The 19867-nt window shown below is 39.1% G+C and overlaps 1 protein-coding gene across 2 annotated transcripts; it reads right to left on the reverse strand.

Annotated features, from left to right (window-relative positions):
- Positions 1–3722: 3722 nt before the first annotated feature.
- Positions 3723–19475, reverse strand: ehd2b (EH-domain containing 2b). Of its 2 annotated transcripts, none has more exons than XM_030152567.1 (7): positions 18966–19475; positions 17511–17979; positions 17239–17415; positions 13807–13904; positions 11327–11739; positions 8035–8199; positions 3723–6615 (listed from the first exon to the last, which is right to left on the reverse strand). In XM_030152567.1, exons 2-7 carry the CDS (start codon positions 17729–17731, stop codon positions 6067–6069), a joined length of 1623 nt encoding a protein of 540 aa, XP_030008427.1. In that variant the 5' UTR covers positions 17732–17979; positions 18966–19475; the 3' UTR covers positions 3723–6066. The 2 variants fall into 2 exon arrangements, with proteins under 2 accessions (XP_030008427.1, XP_030008426.1); XM_030152566.1 differs by having other exon boundaries at positions 13789–13904.
- Positions 19476–19867: the final 392 nt, after the last annotated feature.

The following is a 19867-nucleotide window of genomic DNA, read 5'->3' on the forward strand; positions in this document are numbered from 1 at the left end:
AACTTTTCTGTGCAAAATACAGTCCACATTATCTGAAAACATGTGACTATTGAATTAGGCAAGTGTGGAGGAAGTATTCATATCTGTGAAAGTAAAAAAATAAAAAGCTGTAGAATTACTATTTCACATTAAAGTCCTGAATTAAAAATGCCAGTGAAGCAATAAGCATAATTTAAAGTAAAAGTAGGATCTGCTCATTCTGCATGTTATCAGTTTGTTATACAATATTACATCTTCCAAGCCATTTTATTTGGCTTAGAATAGAGTTTATGGATTATGCTTCATTTAAAAGGACCATTTTGTAGTATTTGTATTTATTGTGGCTTAGATAAAACCTAGACTACATATTTTAAACATGGCTCAAATGTGACCTTAAAATGAGTTGCTGGCGACCTGGTGGATGGTAAGAGGAAGATTTGTTTTTCAGTAAATGCCACCACAAATACAGATATTTCATAGAATAATTCAGTACCTTTACAGCTCTGTTCTTAACCTCCCCTCTCATTCTCCAAGTTTTCATAATATTTGTACTTAATGCATATTCTCCTATACTGTTTGGATGCCACAAATCACATTTGCTTGTCCAATTAATGAGTCCAATTTAACATTATGTGTATGAGACTCAAATACATTTATAGATAAAATATGGAACGTTAACAGGGTTTCTGCAGATTATTAAAAGGCATTAAGTCATTAAATAGATTTTATAAAAATTAAGGCCTTAAATGACATTAAAAAGCTTTAAATTTGATGTCCAGAAGCATTAAAAAAATGAAATACACTCAATGGAAAAAAGCATTGTTGTTCATGATTTATTTTGATTACATAAACATTTAATAATTTTGATCAGAAGTATAGTGTGATGATTGACAGGCTGAACCCTTTAATTGCCTATTGTTTATGGCTGGTACATGTAGTTAATACACTGGATGCTTGGAATGCAATGTGCTAGGAGTGTGCTCATGCTGTGGTGAAGGAGCAGAGGGAATATGACTAAATGTCGGAAAAATGGGAAAATGCAAGTTTCAGCAGAAGTGATTGGAGGAGGAACTATTCAGAACCTGGTTAAAGCCTGTCGATGGTAAACTGTCATAAAACTATAGATAAAACTGTATCTGCAGTTGGACATGGGCATTAAATTTGTTTAAAGTGGCATTAAAAAGCATTAAATTAGATTCGCTGATACTTGCAGAAACCCTGGTTAAACTGTTCACTAAGTTTACTAAGGATATAACACTCCATCATGGTCCTGAGGGTAAACATTTGTAACTCCACACTCTGATCACACAAGGAGCTGATAGAAATGACTCCTTCATCCACCAGATGTCACTCGCCTCCTGAGCTGCTGACCTCAGTGTTTTTTCCACTGCAGGTTTCTTGGTGAGGAATTCCCCACGTAAACACAGAGTGACGTATACGGAGACCCCGGTTTCGTTGAGTAAGCTCCATTGTCAGGGATGTGTGATGTTGGTGGGGGTCCTCTGCCTGCAACCCCCCTCACCCCCCTTCTCCTGTATGTCCCTCATGTGTTTGCGCTCCATAAGCAAGACATGTTTGAGCTGTTTTATGACTCAGCATGGTCTGATTATGTAACAAACAGGCTTTGTGCAAACGTCTATGAGGCACTTTTTTGTATTGTTCTCTCTAAAATGATTTGAAAGAAACAAGAAAATACCCCCGGTAGAAGCTGAATCCAAGTCCGGCACCATTTTCTCCCTTTTTCTCTGTCAAAACACATATGAGAGGGTGTGGTATGTGCTGCAGGTTTAGCCCAGAACACTCCAAATAGGGCTATGTTTGTAATGTCTTTCATAAAGGTACAGTGTCTAGATCCTGTGCTTCAGCCTGAGGAAACTTAGCGGACCCTAGGAAAGGAGATATTAATAACTCATGGGCCAACCCACCACATTCTTCACATGTGAGTCACTGTAAGCCAGAGAGCCGCGAGGAAAAGGGCTGGATTGCCTGTTTCTCATTTGTGTTTCTTTCCATGGAGGAGTGGAAAAGGGGAGGCAGGGAAGGCCACCCCTTTCTCCAAACGCCTTATGAGAAACACACACACACACACACAGGACGCATATTTGCACAGCATAGTTTACACAGGATAAAAACAAAAAAGATGTACAAACAGGCCAGTGAGAGCGAGGAGTGAAGGGACGGAGTCGACTCTATGTTCACTGAGGGGCAGCAAAAAAGGAAAAAAAAAAGGCCCTCACATGGTGGGAATGAGACAGGAGAGAGCCTCGGAAAATGGTGGTATGGGGACTTGGCAGAGGAGGCTGTGAGTCAGTGTTTATCTGGTCTGTCACTGGGCGACCAAGTGAGATTGGTAAAAAAAAAAAAAAAAGAAGGGCAAGTGAAACACACTCAAATACTAGAAATGCATCTTAACCAACTCCTTGGTTACTACTGTCGAGGATGTGTGTGAGATTTAACCCACAAAAATGCAGTGGTGGATGAAGTACTCACTTTTTTTACTGAAGTAAAAGTACAGATACAGGGGCAAAAAATGTACTTAAGTAAAAGTATCCAGGGAAAATCTACTTAAGTAAAAGTACAAAAGTACTCATTTTAAAATGTTCTTTAAAAGTAAAAAGTCAAAGTATTTGATCCAGATTCAGCCATTATACTTAATAAAGTAGATATTGATCAAACGTGATGGAACTGGATGTTTGGTAAATATACAAAGATAGAACCAACATTAGAACTGACTGCTCAACTTATTTAGTACTGAGGACTGTAAACAGAAGCATAACAAGCTCTGGTGTCAAGGTATAAAGACGACTCACAATAAACAGAATCTTCTGGCACAGTAATCAACCCAACAGGCCAGACATGTCTGAATCTGATTACCAGTATTTATGATTCAACTTCAAAAGGAGTGGATGTTCAAAGTTTTTTGAATTGAGTTCCGCTCTTGGGAGATAAGAGCAATCCAGCTGTGCCTCTACAGCAGTGCTTTTCAACGGTGGGGTCGCCTGAAATTTCTGGTAATTGATTAAATTTTTTATTTTTTTTTTTAATTACTAATTAAAAAATATATGGTGAGTTGACAGAGACAATAATAATCCATAAAAGACATGAAAACTCTGAAGCTGAAACTGAAGCACTGTGGTACTGTTTATCTTTCAAATGTTCATTGTGGTCAGTTTCAGATGCTGCAGCTCTTTCATAATTCATAGTTTGAGTTCTTGTTTGTTCAGTATTAATTGTCAGCCTTGTAAATCCAAGCTGGACTGACTGTACATATCCTGACCAAGGAAAATCAAATTCTCACTTTGTGCAGTAATCTACACCTGGCTTTTCTGCCTCCATCCATAATAATATACATTATATAGACTAAATGTCGTCTAAAATTTACGCTTATTTGCAACATAGTATAGCAATGTCTGTTTTGAACGTCTGGGATCGGCAGAAATTTGTGATGTTGCTTGCTTGTAAAGCGGCTTGATTACAGTGATGCACAGCGTTATGCGCATGGTAAAACAATTAATTTACAAAAAGAAGAAAACAAAAGTAGCATGTAATGCAAACACAATTCGAAAAGTAGTGGAGTAAAAAGTACAGATACCTGCTCTAAAATGTAGTGAAGTAAAAGTAAAAAGCACCCTTCCATACATTTATTTAAGTATAGATACATAAAGAATTGACTTAAGTACAGTAACTAAGTACTTTTACTTAGTTACATTCCACCACTGCAAAAAGGTCACTAAGAGCCAAAACACAGTCAGGGAACTTTATTTGGTTATGGTGGAGCTGTGTACAGTAGTCAGTTATATATCAATCATTCAGTCTGGTAGAGACATTCATCTCAGCATGTATTGGTCTTTGGGATAAGTGAGGTCTTGCTCCTGCGCATACGAAACAACAGCAACAAATACAAAAATAATATATAAAGTATGCACAAAGTGGTGGCGTGAAAAGCATCGACGTGAAATGCACTCAGGTTACATGAAAAATGAAACAAACGAGCAAAATAAAAGTAGAGGATAATCAAAAATAAACACTACTACCCAGATAATACTGTGCCACTCCAGTCTAGTCACTGAAGGAATGTTAAATTTAAAGGTTTTATATAGATAACTTTGCTCTTAGCTCTCTCAGAGGGCACCAGCCTTTATTTACTTCTGCTCAGCACACACAAGAAGATATTTTAAGAGCTCGGTATAGAAAGCGGACTTCTAGAGGCCGAAAGGAGAAGCAGCAGTGACTGGAACAACCCATTATGTAATCACTTGACATAACAGAACACAACTTCATGGTACTACACTGGGATAATCTGACACATTTTTTCCTAATACATGCAACTGAGTGAAAACTATGAATGACTTTTTCCAGGTTGACTATTGACATGAAGTCCCTGAGTTTGAAAAATAACAGAAGGCCGATATTTCCACTTTTTAGACTTTTAAGGTGGTGTATTTTAAGTTTGTGTTGGAGTCTGTTTTATGCTAGAAGTCGGTAGTTTGCTAATGCTACCTAGCTCCATTTCAAAGCTAACATTTGTCTCCATTCCCTACATCCTTGATAACTGTCTATTCATTAATTTCCATATAGGGTCAAAACACACTAATGTCCCGTCAGAGAGCGAACTTTAATTAATTGCCCTTCCAACATTTATTTTAATATAAAGTAGCTCCTTGTTTTGGATACTCCCTTATGGTCAAACTGAAGCAAAAATGAATTTAAAAGTAAAAATGTGGGTCATTTGGCAACACTAATCTGTGAAATTGTCTCTAAAATGTCCCGTCGAATACCGTGTTTTGACCCTACAAGGGGCTAATTTTCCCCCAAGCTTCCTTTTGTTCACTCTTGAGGTCTTTAATGTCTCTATTCTGCTTCTCTACAGTAGCAAAACTGGCTACATTTAGAAATGAAGTTAGCTAACACATTCACAGTACTAATGGTAACTACTGTCTTTAGCATGAAACTGACTTCAACACAAACTACAAGTAAGTGCAGACTAATCTTATATATTGACCCTTTAATGTTTGGGGAGTGTAATTTATTTTATCGCATATGTAGAGAAAGATTTCCACTTTAGTTGATGGTTACATAATACACCATATCATTACATTTACATCATAAAAAGTGCATCTTTTTTGCAACATCCACCACTGTACATTATAATTTATTTAAAAATGTAGGGAAATGTGTTGCATTTTGTATTCTGGCTATGTAGTAGTAAAACTGCAGATGTTATTGCATATAAAAATGAAATTTGTTCAGTTTTGTCAAGCCATTAAATAAAATAAAGCATTTCTACATAATGCATTGTTACAGTTACTTTTTATGCACAGTCCTTTGCACTGAGGACTTATAGCCTTAACAGGGTTCCCACACATGCAAAATTTTCATTTTCACAAATTTTCAAAGTAGTTTCTATAACTATTTGAGCAGAAGATAATTCAGGTATGAAAATTAAATGCAAATTATAGCTGGCTGATGGTAAGTTTAATATTCACTTCAAATATTCTGAAAAGATAGTGTGTTTTTTAAGGATCGTAATAATATAGATGCAAACCTAAGCAAAATGCATCAAATAACAACCACAAAAACCCACCCCAGCACCTGAATGCTTCCCAAAGCTCGGCTCTGTTTTTCACATTTTTCTGTACTGAAAAACTTCAGGGATGCAAACTCATCACATCTGAAAAAGGTGACAAAGATGCAAAATGGAAATGCTTTAAACATCATCTCTAAAATGTGGAATTACAATCAACTTTTGTATCAGGATAAATAAAGTATTTGCATGTCAAAACAGCGAAGGTGAGAACTTTGCATCCCTATAATTTATATTCCTTGACTTTTCCAAAGTTCTGAAAAATTTTACTACATTTTAATGACTTTTCCACTTGTGGGAAGTCAGACTTTAAAACTCTGTGACTTTTATGGGTTTGTCATCTCTGTGGGAACCCTGCTTAAGGATTCATTTAAATACAATATACACTATAGGTCTTAGGGTAAACAGTCAAATACACATAAGCCTTAAAGCTTGGGTTTGGGAGAAAAAGACAAATACAAACAGTAGCATAAGTGTGACAGAGGCGTCTCCGTGGGACATGTCTATGCGTCCGAGCCCTTCTGCCTGCGTTTGGATGGTGGGATGAGGCGGGTCGGCAGCTCGGGGGGCAGACCGTGGCCTTCCAGCTTGACCTCGATCAGGTGGCTGGCCAGGGCAAATTCTTCATCATCCAACATGCCATCACGGTCCACATCTGACAATTTCCAGATGCGACCCAGCACAGAGTTGGGAAGGCGGGAGCTCACCATCCAGTCCCTGGCCTTGTTGCCACTCAGTTTGCCCTCGTTGGGGGCGAGGTTATAGAAGATTTCATCGTATTTGGGCTTGTCTTTGGTCACCACCCAATCCTCCTCCTCCTCACAGCCCTCTCCGTTCTCCTCAGCGAAGGGGTCTCCTTCAGAGAAGGGTCCGGCGCGGGTTCCCAGGAAGGCTCCGCCCTGTACGCCTGGCTGGTCGCCGGCCTCCAGCTCCTCCTGCCGCAGAAGGGGCATCAGCTTGGCGATGTCAGAGGAGAGCAGCTCATCCAGGGCCGCCATCAGGTTGGGCTTTAAGGTTTTGAATTTGGTGAAGTCATGAACCATCAGTTGTTCCTGTTAAAAAACAAACAAACAAAAAAAAAAACAGTAAATGATACATAAAGATTCACTTAGACTGGTGTATGTAGGAGGTGAATCCATTTCTGCATTGACAGCAGTGTTGTATAATGTTGCTGCTGTAGAGGAGCAGAATATGATCATGATAATAATATGATCATAATGAATCTTAGAAAATGAGCATCTTCCCTGAATTTCTCATTTGCTTAAATCCATCTAGAATCCTTTCTATGTAGAGGACTCAGTTCTAAACACAAAAACCCAAACAGAGACTTAACCAGTGTGCAATATTATCTTACCAGCTACTTACTGAGAATGTCAACTAACAGTTACATGTTTCGTATTGTACATTTCATATTAGTGTTTACATGAGGTGATATATTTCTTTTGTATGTTAAAAATCTTTTCTATCTTCTTATATTCTTCATTTCATAGGTCTTATGTATCTCATTGTTGTGTTTTGTTTTGTTTTTTGTAGTTTTGTTTGTTTTGTTTTGTTTTTTTTCTCTTTCTTCTGCCCAGTTTACTCAGTTCTGGTTGTAGTTATTGTCACCATTATAATTGTCTCCATGGTTGTTGCTGTTTGTATTGTTGATACTTTCTTGTGAGGGTCTTCGCCACCTTCTTCTCTCGTTCTCTCCCCTTCTTCTACCCCCCCACCCCCACCCCCCATGTCAGGTCCGGCATCAAAATGTGGTTCAACAAAACTCATAATAAACACAGTAGAATATCAAAGGGCGCGTCATATACTTTATGAAGTTACCCTTGGCAAAGCAAATTTGTTCAGCACCAAAAGGAACCAGACTACCATTCTGCTGTTAGGATGCTGGACAAGACAAGTAGGGAAAAAAAAAAAAAAAAAAAAGTAGTGTGAGATACTCCCTGGTAAAATGTCCAAATAAAAGAGGATACACAAGCAAAGGTGTTAGAAAAATGGGCAATGATGACTGGGAGTACAGTTGGTGTCGGCTGCTGCCTTATCGGTACAGACAGCTGTCTGTCAGCCAGCTGAGCCCATAAAAGAATAGAAAAAAAAAAAAAATCTTTTCTAAACTTCTGTTGCGCTGGAGCCTGTTCAGTGCTTTTAATTTTTTATTTCTAATTTGCTGTGAACTCCATTTATAAGTTTTGTCTACATCCATATTAACAGCCTGTAAATGACTTGGATCAGATTTTCCACCAAAACCTTAAACACAACATAAAGTAAGCACATGCAAATATTACTTTAAACCTTTAAATAATCAATGAATACTGGAAAATCTCTACGGAAATGATACATTTGTACCAGTTTTGAGTTTCTGTCTTAACCTAACTTCTGCATCTATCTTAAATTCTGCATGTGTTTGATTATAAATATATATTTTGTGGAGGTATTGGCTGTTTTTTCGCTTCTAGCCTGCACAGTGTTCAACATACCTGCATTTTAGCACAATCTGGAAAGTCTCCAGCTGAAATGTTGTGCTGCAGTTGGATCTTGGAGAAAATAACCGGAAGCTGGTAGATCAGATTCTTCTTTTTGTTGTCTTTCCTGAAGACAGAGGGCATCTCCTGTTTCAGATAGCTGATGATGTGAGCATGGACCTGGGATTTACAACAAAAACATGAAAAAACTCTTCAGACAAAGTGGCTGTAGTCCTTTATGACTACAGATTTACATTGTTTTTACTCTGTTGAACTACTGAAAAGTTATTTAATCCTATTAGTTTATTACTGAACACATGAGCATCACTTTACAATAAGGCTATGTTATATATTATGGTTTTATAAACAGTTAAATGATTCCATGTTTATCTTTACTATGAGGCTTCATCAGCTTCCTTTGTTTCCATCGACAGTCAGATTCATCCTGGCATCATTTATCAAGAAGTTACATCATCAATTACCATTTAACCATCATCGGCATATAGTCATACTCAATCATTAATTAATTTATTCAGACTTGAAAATAGCACATGAAGTTAACAGATTCATACACTAAACCTGGGAATATATTGAATCATGTTTTACATTGAGGTATTAATCTTCCTTTTGCTCTAAATGTAGTGACTCATTTTCATTTTGTTGCATCTTTTATGTCATTTTTGTCTTAAATATTTTCATTTTGTTGCATCTTTTACATCATTCTCATCTTGTTTATCCCATTTCTGTCTGCAATGTCATTTTCCTCTTGTTGTGTCTTTTATATTATTTTCCTCTTGTTAGATCTTTTAAGATTAAGTGCTCCAGAGAACACTCTTCCATCTTAATTAGGAAAATAATTCACAATTATATTATTGTCACATATTACTGGCATATTACATTGTCATTACACTGAGGTGACCCAATGAAAACAGCTCCATGACCAATTTTGGGTCCCAACCTTGTCTTTGAACCTCTATAGAGTAGAGTTTGGCAGAGTAAGACAAACAATGAGCAGCATTTGAGATTTAAGAGACGAAATACTTCTCCAGTAGTGACTGAATCTTGTCAAATAATGATCTTGAATCACTGTATGTAAACTGTTATAACTTCTTGATGAGTGTATATTCATAACCTATTCAGTGTTTAAAACTTAACCCTCAATATAAACATTTATATATTCTTTGCAGACATCGCCTTCTCTTAACCCATAAAGACCCAAACAGCAACTGGCAACGAAAAGCATCTACTGATCTAAAACATTTAATAACTTCTGATCTACTAATCCTATCAATACATGTAAATAATTGGTGTATAATACAGTTTGTCATCTTTTCATGGTCATCAGATATGACCCATTGGGACACTCAGAGGTTCTGTAGTGAACGTGGAGACACCGTCATCTTCTACAACATTGATTCACCAGTAAAACCCATGGAGTTTGATAAATGCCAGTGGTTGTAGATGCTTATTTTTGTGTTCAGTTATTGTTATCTTTGCTTATAAAGTCACTTTTATCAGTTTTCTTTGTTTTATTTTTTTTTTAACCATTGTTTTTTTAATACGTTTTTCTTATAAATAATGCAAACAGTAATGACAACGAACAATACAGAACTGTGCATTATAGAAAAGAAAACAAAAAAAGAAACAAAAAGAAGGGAAAAACCAAAAGAATCCCTAAACAAACAAACAAACAAAAAATTACTAATCAAAGTAAACCCCTCAAAGTAATCACATTTATCCCCATGAAGTTCACTGTCACAGGCTCAACACAGTCCCTCACCTGTCAGGATGCAGTTTTGCTAGTTAATAAAAGGTGCACGAGTCAGACAACACTAAGGATTCCGGAATGTGTCTAAAAAAAGGGGCCCATATACTGTAAAACTTTGCAGTAGTACGCTGAAGTGAGTTTGTAATTTTTTCCAGTTTTAAAGAAGACATAAGGTCATGGAGCCACTGTGCATGAGCAGGAGGGGCAGAGTCTCTCCATTTGAGTAGGAAGTTTTCTTTGTTTTTTTTTCACATAATAACCCTCAACTTTAACCCTTTGTTTGGGCAAGTGTCTATTTTTAGTCATTTTCGCACACATTACAGGACAGTGACAGTCTCAGCAATCTCAGGTCCAATGTGGTCTACAGGGTTTGTAAGGTCCACCTCTGCATGAACAGTGAGTGGAACTGCTTTGTTAGGTACCATGAAGTAATGGTACTCATTCATTTTCTGAACCCGCTTTATCCTCACTAGAGTCACGGGGGTCGCTTGGAGCCTATCCCAGCTACATAGGGGCGAAGGCGGGGTACACCCTAGACGAGTCGCCAGTTCATCGCAGGGCTGACATACAGAGACAAACAATCATTCTCACATTCACACCTATGGGCAATTTAGATTAACCAATTAACCTATCAGTGCATGTCTTTGGATGGTGGGAGGAAGCCGGAGTACCCGGAGGGAACCCACGCAGACACGGGGAGAACATGCAAACTCCATACAGAAAGGTCCCACCCCCCGTCAACTGGTGTTGGAATCGAACCCAGGACCTTCTTGCTGTGAGGCACGAGTGCTAACCACTGCACCACCGTGTCACCGTGAGTAATGGTACTATGTTTATTTATTTATTTTACCTTTATTTAGCCAGGTAACTTAGTTGAGAACTGATTTACATTTCAATAACGACCTGGACATATAGAGACAAATAACCAATTACTTACACATTCACACAATTTAATGTAAGTGATGATTTAATATAAATAATGATGTTCAAAGTGATAATGTGGATGTTGACAGGTGCCTGGTATGTTGTTGTAATGTTCTAAAATTCATGTTTTTTTCACCTTACATGTGTTTTTCTTGTATTTTTTATATTTACTTCTTGTGTTTTTTTTTGGTTTTTTTTTTTGCCGCTTGTGGGTATGGAACCAAATATGGTAACTTCATTGACCTTGATTTTCTATATAAAAACAAAACAAAAAATGTAAAATTTCACAAAAGTAATAAAGTCTTGTTATATCCTCTAATAACACAATCAAGTTGAAGTGTTGAATTTCAGAGTATTTCTATGAGTGAACTATAAAGGGTTAATCTGAGCTTCCATGAACATCTACATGATCAGTAAATTAAATACAGGAAAATACATGATTTTCACTGAAAATAAAACGCAAAATACAGAGGATAATAGTATAATACATGGTGATAAATCATTTAAGAAAGGTTAAATCTAGAGGAAAATTTAAAAAAAAAAAGTAGCACTGGGTCTTTATGAGTTAACGTGGTACCAACATGTGAAGACATCCAGAAATAAAATGCACCCTACCCTGACCAGTCGGGCCCTCTTCACCAGGTCATTGAGTTTGCGCAGAGCTGCATTTCGAGGCAGATTCTGGATGTCAGCGAACAGATCCTCCTCCTCCAGCTCAAACAGCTTCCTGTTATCTGAGACCATCAGCGGCTCCGACCAGAAGGAGCCGATGTAGACCCGCAGAACCTCAGGGGTCCCGAAGACCTTTCCGAGGGACCACATGAGCGCTCCATAGACCCGCATCAGCTGCTGCGTCCCCACCATGTCCGCCTTGTTGAGAACCACACGCAGCTTATCCTCGTTGCCCTTGAGGGCCCCGATGGCCTCGGAGAACTCATCTGAGATCTCCAGTTTATGGGCGTCAAACAGCAGGATGATGCGGTCCACACGCTCCGCAAACCAGCGCAGGACAGCTGGGAAGTCATAGCCTGTTCAAGTTTGAAAAAAAAAAAAAAAGGGAGGTTGGATGGATGAAATGTTCATAAATCTACATGTACAGTGAGGAACAGAATCAGGAGAGGGGAGGAGGTCGACACAGACACAAACCCTTCAACACTTCTTATCTGAACATGTCAAACCCAGAGCTCTGGCTTCACTTCATACAACATACCACTTCTGCTCTCAAAGTGTAAAATACTACCACACACGTCTGGAGAAATATTTTCTATCTAAATGCATTTCTCAACCTGAATATTTTACAACACTAAGATATTCAGCATTAAATCACTTACCTTTTGGAGTAAAATATATCCATCTCTGACACTCATTTAAGGTGAATAATGTCTACAGTGCTCAAAGTCTTAAAAATATATGACCATTCTAGGGAAAAAATAGTCTCAGCTGTTCTGAACAACTATGTTTTACTCAGATTTTAATGAAACACTGCAAAAACTAATCATATAATCAAGATTTATAATCAATGATCCAGCAGTAATGTCATTACTGTAACTTGTTTTTGGAAGTAATAAACTGTAAAAGCGCACGCTGAGATTATTAAGACTGGTTTAAGAATAATTATTGTTTTTTAGGGATACAGCAACTGAAATTCTCTAATCTAGGCTGATGCCGATATTTATTTTTAGTTTATTTGCTTTTGTTTGTTTATTTATTTTTGTCATTCATTTCCTTGTCTATGCTTATTTCTGCTATGCTGAATCTTCATTATATGCAAAAATAGTTTCATTTAACTGTTTGACAATAGAATGACATAAAATTCAATCAATCAAAAAACCTTCAATATAAGACAACGGGTAAATATTCTGTCACTATCAAAGATTATGTGTGATTTCAGCAGATATTGGCCGATACATCAGTACAGCTGTACTTTTTTTCAGACTTTAACTCCCTTTTAATGTGCATTACATGGACAAAAGCACATTGAATTCAGGTGATTTTTGCTAGGAGTGCTGGGATACACCTTAGACTATGACAAATGTTATAATATGTTATAAAAAATATCTTTGCAATAAACATTTTGTTTTATCTTCAGGATTAATTTTGTTTCCATTGTTACCGATTCTTACAAAATGCTAATTACCTAATTTTATTTAACATTTAATTTTTCAATCATTTCATCATTTATGTCCATGAATCATTATTAAGTAACAGTCTTGTTTCTTCAGCGCAGGAAGAAAAATCAGCCGTTAAACTTTAAAGAAATATTAAGTTGACATTTATTGTGATCATTGTCGACAACAACTTGACATGAACAGTTTTACCATAACACTTCAAATCAACAGTAATGGGATGTCCTTTGTCCATATAGTGCATGACCTTTCTTATTTGTTGGTATTTAATTTGATATTTACATGCATTTATGCTGTTTTCATCTTCAGATTTTACTTTAAGTACTTTAAGTGCTGTCTAAATAAAGTCGTTATTAAAGAACTAAATTGCAGTCGGATATGTTGTTACTTTCTATTTAGATACTATTTGGTTGCAGTTGAGACAAGCTGAGGCAGAATTTTATGAATGCCGGATTTTTTTTAATGACGTGAGCACAATAAACAACATTCCATTCACCTCTACCAGATTGAGGAGGAGGCAGAGATTTCATCCTGTCAGGGGAAGAAACCCAAAACCTGCATGTCTACAACAAGCACAGTGGTTTGTTTCATGTTGTGGATGCACTGATTCTTTGAACTTGTTAGTAGCTCATGCAGATCGACTTGAGTTATGGGTTACTCAAAGTATGGGAAGTATTGAGGAGTGGAAAAGCTACAGTGAGATGGATGATGGTAGTTATTTCTCAACAGTATTCTCAGCAGATTTTTGTCTGTCTCCTCTCTGCTCCTAATTATGGTTTTATTGCTGCTCAGTGTACTGCTGAGATGTTTTCACGCCCGTTGCCAGGAGTTATGGTGACAGAGTAGATTGGTCCCATGAGTTAGCCAGAGGCGTGCCAGGGAGATGAGTTTGTGAGCTGAATTCTGGGATGTTGTGTCTCCGGACGGCCGCCCCCATGCCCCTCTCCTTACCTTTGTTGGCTCTCTCACCTCGGCTCACTCTCTGTTTGGCGCCGGACAGGATCCCCGGGGTGTCGATGATGCTGATGCTCTCCAGGACCTGGTTGTGCATCTGGGCACACTGGAACCTGGTGTTTTCATCAGCGTGAAGGAGAAGAGTCACATCATGAGCGCGTTGCTTGCGTTCACACTGCATGCCTTTGTGTTCAGCTCAGATTTATGGCTCAGTTCTGATATTTTCTGTTTGGCTCTGCACATTATTTTTAAAAATGTGGCCATTGTCAGATCCCAGTGTGTCCTGAAGTGACCCACATGTGGAGAAGAACAATAACATACCAGGACAAATTTGTTTATTTGAGTCTTTAAACATGGCTTCAGGCTTTAAACATCCACTAGATCACTGGCAGGGTGTTTAAGGGTTAGAGTTACATTTGAGAATGTGTTTTAGCATATGTTAGAGCAGCGTATGTCTTTCATCAGAAATTGTGTGTGAGCGATAGTCTAATTATCACTATTATCACTTGGCGGTTCGAATCCTGGCTCCGACTGTCCACATGTCAAAGTGTCCTTGGGCAAGACACTAAACCCTACATTGCTCCCGGTAGGGCCTGGCAGCGCCCTGCATGGCAGCAGTCGCCCACTGGTGTATGAACGTGGACATGAATGGGTGAATGTGAGGCTTTGTAAAGCGCTTTGGGCACCATGAAGGTGTAGAAAATGCATTATATAAGTGCAGTCCATTTACCATCACTAATACATTAGTCTTTCCATGCTTTTGCACCTGAATCACTTCCCTCACTGTGAACAACTTCGAAGATGACTCCATCATAAACACAGTCCGCTTGTTTACATAACAAATGGAAACGTCACTCTGGCCTTTTTGAAAATTTTGTTGCGAAGAGCATTGTCGGAATGGGAATTCCATGCAGCAGCAATTTCGCTGTCTCTTCATGAGTGCTCAAGTCAAATGCCGCCTTTATCTCCATCCACCGACTACACTCATTCTTTAAAACAACCTTGGTAGATTGGAGAATTTTACATTGTAGCAATCTGGTTCATTTTCTTGCCAAATCTGTGAGAAACCGCTTTTGTTTGGTCGCTGCATGGAATTCCTATTCCCACAGTGCACTTCGCTACAAAATTTCCGAAAAGGCCCGAGTGACATTTTGGTTTGTTCTGTAAACAAGAGGACTGCGTTTATGATGGAGTCATCTTCGAAGTTGTTCAAAAAAAGACAAATGAATTAGTGATAATTAGGCTATCACTGAGGTTTTACAAATTTGAAAAAAAAAAAAAAAAATTGTGATAAAAGTCATATGCTGCTTTAAACACAGAAACAAGAAGATATTCCCCTTCAAACAGGGTCTAACAGAACATACTTGTTATATCCATGAAAAGGGAGGATGTTTAGCTAATTTTCTGTACATTTCTATTGATATACTCTCAAACACAGACCAGTCACATTAAGTTTGTACAGAAGATAAAATGGGAAGTGAAGTACAGACCAATATGATTAAATAAAACTCATGTTAGTGCCTCTATCACAATAGACTGGTCTAACAAAATTAAAAATGGAAGATAATCTGATCAACAGGAAAATATCAGCTATTTAAGGACTCCAGTTTCTTCTCTAACATAAGATCACATGATGAGTAGGTAGGGACAGTAAAAAAAAAAAAAACTGCTCTGTGGGCAATATAACCCCTTTATCAGAAACATTTACAGACTGAAGAATTGTCAACACGACCATGGTCAAAAGCAAATCTTTGTCCAAGAAGGCATTTTGGGTCAGTCTTGGTCATCTTAAAAATCAAATGCAGGAAAACAACATCTTCTTCTGCTATTTTCCTAGCAGAACTTTGCAGTTGTCCAAAACGTTACACTCATATAATGCATTGAGCCCATAAATCACATTTTATCCGATCAACATCCATGAAAACTCCAGCTGGAATCTTTAGAATGACTACAATCGGACAGAAGAAATATTGTCCATGTGCCTGCAGCTAATGTCCCTGCAGCTGTCTTCCATATTTGTATGGACATACTCAGGAGAAGTTTACACTCATGGCTTTCTTGCAGAATTTTTATTTATTTACATATTTATTTTTGTGCTACTGTGAACTCTATTTTATCCCAAACCATGATTGTTTCCTAAACCTAACCATGTTGTAACTGGAAAGTGAACCAGTAAGTCTAACTCTTAAAACAGTAATTCCCACTGGGACACAAACCCCAGGCTCCTGAACACAATCCATTCATCCGCAACAACCTGCTACACTTGTGAACTTTTAGCCCTTGTACCTCAGCTGAAAGTCTGTCTGCTTGACCAAATGTTTACGATGATGACCATCAGTACAGAAGCATGATGAATGTCAATCCAGAGCGCAAAGTTGCATTAACTTTAATATGACAGTTCAGACCAAAGCCAGAATAATATTCAAGACAACATCTAGAAGTTGTCAAATCAGAACTGAAAAGATCAACTTTTATTATCCTTTTTCTGTACCTGCAGTCTAAACAGACCTTGGAAATCAGTTTTGTCTGAAAAACGCTCTGTTCATGCTCAGATGGAAAAAATCTAAACCATGTGAGTTCGGTTAAGTCTTATCAAAGAGGCCAATGTAATGATCAAGAGGCAGATTGGACCTTTCCCCACACCCCACCTCCAAACTGTTCCACTCGAGCCCATTGTGTGCAAGCAGGCCTCTCATTGCTCGGGGTTTCCTGAAGGAAAATGACCACAAGTGCCAGAATCAAACAATAAGGGCCGCTAACGATGTGTGGCTTAGAACAACAACGGCACTTCCTGTGGTTTATGAGCTTAACGAGGCCACCGGCTCCAGAACAGGAAGTTGAAGCAAAAGGATAGACGCAAATACGTCCACAAACACACCCTGTTGAGGGAGGCCGCTGGAAAACTAGCAGCAGAACTTCACTGTTAACAGGGGCACTCTATGTTCCTGTCACTTCTGGGCTGCATGACTGTGTTTCTATCCAGTAACAGCACCTTATTGTAAAACATGAGATTTCTGGAGCTTAGTGTACATCAGTGGAAAAATATACTCAGGAACCTGGCAGGTCAGACAGCAAACAGTCGAGGAAACCAGAGTGGTGTGAGGGCTTCTCTTACAGATTCCATGAAACTTTCAAGGCCTGTGACTTCATTTATTTGTCTTTGCCCTGAGGGGCTTTGACACCCTTTGACCTCATCTTTGAACTTGCGTACATTGCAGTTCCTGTCTGAGTACATTAGCTTTCATCACCCTCTGTGGTGAGATCGCTCCCTTTCTCCGTTTTTCCACAAATAAGGCAAGTGCCTCCCTGCTCTGAAATTTGGCACAAGGACTTGACATTCCAAAGGCCTAAAAAACTGTTATCTTTTCTTCCCTGTTTCCCACTGGTGGTTTATACTCTGAGCTGATATGCATGTTAGCTCATTTGACACTGTGAAAAGCTTCTCACCTGTTGAGGAACGTGTTTCCGAAGGGGTTGAGTTTGCGGAAAGGCTTGTTGGGGTCTACGATGAGGGCGTTCCCGGGGATGACACTCTCCACATCCCCGTGCATGATGGCAGTAAAGCAGTCAGTGGTGGGTTCAGGACCCACCCTGCTTCCAGGAATTTCTTGCTCCAGTAGATACCTGTCAGTAACAGATACATGTTGACAAATCTGACATCTAAACTTACGCCAAATTCAACAGTGGTCACTATTTGCTGCAGAGCTGGAGTGTCTTACTTGATGAAAGTGGTCTTTCCAGTGGAGTACTGTCCGACCACCAGCACCATAGGCTTGTTATCAAAGTCTGCATCCTCCAGACTGGGAGAGTGGAAGTCATGGAAACCATAATACTGCTCCAGAGGCAGCAGCTTCTTACGATACAGGGACTTGAGCCCCTCTGTCACAGTGCGGATCACCTCAGGCGCCTTCTTCACATTCTTTCGCCCCCAGCGTGACATGTTTAATTAACAAGTTGACAGGGAGCTTCTCAAAAAAGAAAAACAGTGCTGAAGTTGAGTATTGTTGTTTGGAGATGTCTTTCCTGTGGTTGAACCTGGAAAATCTTCAGGTGTTTCCTGTATTTCTGTGCCTGCTGCTCACTTGTCCTTGAAGCCTCCTCTGCACACGTCTAGAGCAACGATAGGGCTGATGTTTCGTTTGAAGTCTCCCCTTTGAAATCAGTCGTCACGATGCTTAAATATAAACCCTAAAATGTGAACAGGAAAGACGACAAGTAGAGGTTAATCCCAAAGGCAGAAATCTTTGAATCCACAGACCCTGGAGCTGAAAAGTCTGGAGCTGAGATTCAGCCCACCACTAGTGTGCCTAACATTGTCAGTGCATGTCTGGAAAAAGTTGGTGTTCAGGCTGGAAAACTTTCAAACCCTGCCCCGTGTTAGGATCTGCACAGGCACAGCTCATTTCTTTAAAGTGAAATGAGTAAGACATTCCTTTTGACCCCTGCAGTTATTCTCAGGGGAGCATGAATTACGTGTACGGCTCAATTGTTCATGCAAGGGAAAGATCCTTTAGTGTCTATACAAGGAAAAAACACATTTAACCCTTGACTTGGACATGTTTTACTGTCGTGTACAGAAACACTGGGTTAGAATCTCCAAGGAGACGGCCACAAAGGCCCACATCAGCAGACATGAACTCATTTGTGGGGGATTCCTCTTAGAAAATATATCTGCACAGTGGAGAAAAGGCAAGACTGTCCAAACATGTCACAAGACTAATGAAGCAAGATATCAAAATGGCGAATCAAGGATAGAGAAACGCAATGAGTAACCAAACAGGCCGAGCTGCACAAGCAAAAATTTAATTTTACAGTAAGAATCCAAATGTTTGGTTCAGGCTTTAGGATCAGAGTTTACTTTATAGGTGGTGGAAAAAGCCTTGTGGGTTTGTGAACCACGACTGGAGCACAGATTTGGACTTGGAGCAAGAAATGCTAACATTCGACTGCAAGAGCAAACAGTATCAGAGCAGATATAGCTTAATATCACAAACAGAGATGTGGAAAACATGTTCAGAAAGGCTACAGTTTATGGAAAGTTTAAGAAAGGTGTGATCTTTGCATTTATGAAGTACTCGCAATGTTTAATCAGGTCTGTTGTATCAAAATCTAACTATATTTAAGTAAAAGTTCAAGTACAGGCTGAATTTTAGAAGTTTAAAAGGAGTATTTACCCAGAAATGATGGAGAAAGCTTCCTCTAGCACCTTGTTGTCTCTCTCTGTGCCTCTCTCCAGTCTTGCCCACTGGAGTTTGGAAAATATTTTGACTGCAAGAGATTAAAAACAGTCTAATGGAGGAGCTGCTGCTACATGTATGGGTGTACCTCTGACAGCAAATAGGAGCCCTCAGTGTAGAGTCAACACTGCTAGATTACAGAGGATCCTTCTTCTCCAGGGTTTTAATGTATTTCAGATGAGCTCCAGATCTGGCGCGGATCCTTGAACTGCTTTACTGGGGAAAAAAAAAAAACACAAGGCAAACAGAGGCACCACACCGAGGCTAAACTTTTTTCCCTCTCCCCTCTTCAATGCACCTCCTCTTCCAGGGATGCCTGACAACACTGTGGGCAGCAGGAGAACTCCGAGCAGAGATGAGCAGCAGCCAGAAGGCGTGGACCTGGAGGAGGGATTGTGAATAAATAATTTGGGTGGGGTAAATTTGTTGAATTTTTTTCAGCACCAGATCATAAACGATAACCTCATCTTTTACCCCCCCCCCCCCCACTTCCCTCCTGTTACTCAGACTTCACACTCCTCCATGTTTTTGTACTTTTTTTTTTTTTTGATGCTACTACCTAACCTTATGTGACTCGTCATACTTTTACACACATGACAGTTTTCCTCTCATCAATCTCTTGCTCCGCCCACACTCTGTGAACCCTCTGGCCATGAATCAAACACAAGCCAGCTCTACTTTTCCACTTTCATGCACCACCTGCTGGCTGTCGAACATACAGTAGAACACACCCCACCACAACCATCATTATCACCATCATCACCATCCCCTCCTGACTCTCATACAGCACCGGTTAGTCATCCAGAGGAATTTAGCCACAAGATTACACACTTTTGCCG

The sequence above is a fragment of the Sphaeramia orbicularis genome, chromosome 13 (assembly GCF_902148855.1).
Source record: "Sphaeramia orbicularis chromosome 13, fSphaOr1.1, whole genome shotgun sequence".
In the NCBI taxonomy this organism is placed as follows: domain Eukaryota; kingdom Metazoa; phylum Chordata; class Actinopteri; order Kurtiformes; family Apogonidae; genus Sphaeramia; species Sphaeramia orbicularis.